This window comes from Carlito syrichta, unplaced genomic scaffold (genome assembly GCF_000164805.1).
Source record: "Carlito syrichta isolate Samal-C Ts95f unplaced genomic scaffold, Tarsius_syrichta-2.0.1 Scaffold301956, whole genome shotgun sequence".
In the NCBI taxonomy this organism is placed as follows: Eukaryota; Metazoa; Chordata; class Mammalia; order Primates; family Tarsiidae; genus Carlito; species Carlito syrichta.
The window spans coordinates 129,895-133,011 of NW_007246052.1; the positions used below are offsets into that span (position 1 = coordinate 129,895).

General features: G+C 57.3%; 1 protein-coding gene across 2 annotated transcripts in view; it reads right to left on the reverse strand.

The window, feature by feature from the left end:
* Positions 1 to 3,085, reverse strand: part of PNKP (polynucleotide kinase 3'-phosphatase) — a 6,732-nt gene extending 3,647 nt beyond the window's left edge. Inside the window, exons 1-4 of one of the 2 annotated variants that reach the window (XM_021711243.1) lie at positions 2,972 to 3,085; positions 2,575 to 2,738; positions 1,965 to 2,011; positions 992 to 1,288 (exon numbers count right to left, since the gene is read on the reverse strand). In XM_021711243.1, coding sequence (XP_021566918.1) covers positions 992 to 1,288; positions 1,965 to 2,011; positions 2,575 to 2,725 — 495 coding nt within the window. In that variant the 5' untranslated portion in view covers positions 2,726 to 2,738; positions 2,972 to 3,085. Of the gene's footprint in view, positions 1 to 991; positions 1,289 to 1,964; positions 2,012 to 2,574; positions 2,766 to 2,971 lie in introns of those variants that run through there. The other variant, XM_008055800.2, reaches the window with a different exon arrangement.
* Between the last annotated feature and the right edge of the window lie 32 nt (positions 3,086 to 3,117).

Genomic DNA, 3,117 nt, shown 5'->3' on the forward strand with positions numbered 1-3,117 from the left:
ATTTTTGATTTTATTGTAGAGATGAGGTCTCGCCAAGTTGCCCAGGCAGGTCTCGAACCCGCAAGCTCAGGCAATCCACTCACTTCCGCCTCCCAAAGGCACGGGATTACAGGCTGAGCCACCGAGCCCGGCTATCCTGGCTAATTTTTAAAATTTATTGTAGAGATGAAGTCTCACCAAGTTACCCAGGCTGTTTTGAACTCGTGGGCTCAGGCAATCCTCTCTCACCTTGACCTCTCAAAGTGCTGGGATTATAGGCGCGAGCCACCACGCCCGGCCACAGAAAGGGTCTTAATAGTAATCTAGACCCATCATAGAGACTGAAAAACTGAGTCACAGCACACCTCCGTGTCTGTGTAAAGACATGACACATAAGCAGTGCATCTGTGGCCTGGCATGGTGGCTAACGCATACAATTCCAGCACTTTGGGAGGCCTCTACAGTAAATCAAGAAAAATTAGGGTGTGATGGCGCACGCCTGTAGTTCCAGCTACTTAAAAGGCTGAGGTGGAAGGATCGCCAGAGCCCGGGAGGTCCACGCTGTGGTGGCTGGGAGCACGCCACTGCACTCCAGCCTGGGCAACAGAGTGAGAATCCGACTCAGAAAAAATAAAACAAAATAAATAATGGGGTTGATATCTTGCCCACCCTCCTCTCCTGGCCTTCTCCACCTCGAATAACCTCATAGTAACCATGAAAATAAAAACAGGGGCAGAGTATGGGTGCTAACTGCATATCAGGGACTGTGCCACGTGCTCTTCGGAGAGGTAGGACTCTGTCTGGACCTGAGAAGTCCCCATCACAACGGCTCCCACAGACGTGGTCAAGGCATCGCTGCCTAGGTGGTTACCGCTGCTCGAGCTCACACACATCGTTCTTCCCTCTTTTCACAACCACCCCCCAAGTTTGTCATCAGGCCTGTTTCTCAGGGAGATGGGCACACAGCCAACTCGGGATCAGGGCCCTGGTGGTGGTGCCCTGCAGCCCTCACCTTGCCCCGGGGCTTCAGCCCAGAGGCGGTGAACACCAGCAACTTCTCCAAGTCCTCCCAGCCGGGGGATGACTTCCGCATCTGCTTTTTCTGCGGCTCAGCGACTTCCTCGTCTGGGGCCACTGGAGGGGTGCCAGGTGGAGTATCGGGCTGGGATCCCGGTGTGCGGGTCTCTTCCCAGCGGAGGATCAGCGGGTGGAGTCCATTGACCAAATACAGCGTGTCTCCCACTCCCAGAGAGGCTTCCAAACCAGGCTTCAACTCCTGGGTCCCGGCAGTCGAGGGGTTAACGCCCAGCTGCAGAAGAGGGAGGAGCTGGGGACAGGCTCCGCCCCCACCAGGAGCTTCCTCCAATCAAATACCCAGAGGAAGAACCCTGCTTTGCCAGCTCGGTGGCTCAGCCTGTAGCCCGGAGCCTTGGGAGGCTGAGGTGAGTGGATTGCCAGAGCCCGTGGGTTCGAGACCCGCCTGGGCAACTTGGTGAGACCTCATCTCTACAATAAATAAAAAAAAATTAGCCGGGTGTGGTAGCGCGCGCCTATAGTTCCAGCTACTTGGAAGGCTGAGGCGGAAGGAACGCTGGAGCCCAGCAGGTCGAGGCTGTGGTGGTGGCCGGGAGCAGCCACTGCACTCCAGTCTGGGCGATAGAGTGAGACTCCAACTCACAAAACAAAACAAAACAAAACAAAAACCGTGCTTTTCTCCACCTGCCAATCAGATCCTTAATTCCCACCTCTCACTACGTAGCACCAATCAGTACTTTCGAAAAGTTACAGGTTTCCAGTCTTGACCAATTAGAAAGGGGATGGATAAATATCCATCCTATTGAGGCAGGCAACATTTTTTCTTTTCTGGCCGCAGTCCCCTGTCCCAGCCAATCAGATGTTTCTAATGGGCCTGTTCACTGCCTGCCGGCGATTCTTCCCCGAACCCTATCCCCAGGTCCTGCTGCCCCTAGCAGAGGCCTTGGTACCTGTTTCACTGCCACTGTCCGAGCTTCAGGATCTGCGACCAGCTCCACTGAGGACAGAGGGAGTGGGGTCAGGATTTGCATCTTTGTGTAATTTGTTTCCTCATTACTGGGGAGTCTGGCCGGCTTCAGGCTACAGCATCCAGTCGGGAAGGAGTAGGAAGCAGTTTCTTTCTAAATGGGATTGTCTCCTTGACATGCAATGGCCAGATGGGGGCCCTAGAACTGCCTGACGCTGGTCCTCGCCTCGGGATAGGGCTGATACATAGAATCAGCTTTCTCCTTGACAAAAGCTGGCTGAATGCAGGTCCTGGGCTTGGCCTGTTACCACCCATCCCGCCTAGAGACATTGACAAGAGTCTCGCCCTGTTTTAAGACTTCTGGATAGCCTAGGAGTATCCTTCTCTGCCCAGGGACCATTCTCCCGGGCTTGGCTTCATCTCCTCCCCCCAGGGGTCTGGCAAGTTCTAAGTGGCTGCACCACGCTATTCCTTTTAGTAGTCAAGCATCCCCCCCATCACAGGACTCACTGTCCCCCTTTCCCATGAACTGCGTTCCCGCTTCGGAAGCAGGCCACACCCCTCCACCTCAGGCTCCGCCCCTCCCCGCCCACCTTGGTTTCTGGAGCACTTCCGGTCCGTAACCTGCGTCAGGGGTCCCCGGCCCAGGACGAGGGCTTGCCCGTCCGAAGGTAGAAAGATGGGGGGTGCCCCCCCCGGGGGACACTCGAGCCATAGGCGGCCCTGGGCCTCCAACCCGGCCATCCTGGGTGCCGGCCTAGAGAGAAGCAGGTAAACGGGTTTGAATGGCAAGTCGCCCGCGCTTGCTGCAGGAAGTCCCGCCTCAAGTAGGAAGTCTCGCCCCCACCAGGAAGTCTCTCCAGTGCCCCGGAAGTCCCGCCCCGTCGCCCGCCTCCGCCCGCGCTGTTTCCCAGGCGACGACGCCGGATTCCTCCTCGCCGAGCTGAGATCCCTACTTCCCAGGGCAAAGGCCAAGAGGCCCGCACTCACCCCCGCCCGCCGCTCGGGCCCGGGCGCCACTTCCGACCTGGGAGGTCCTCCTTAGAGACCCTCTGCCCGCAACACGGCCGACTGCTCGCGGTTCCTCGGCGGACGGAAATGACTCGTCCCACCGAGGGGGGCGGGGCCTTGGCTCC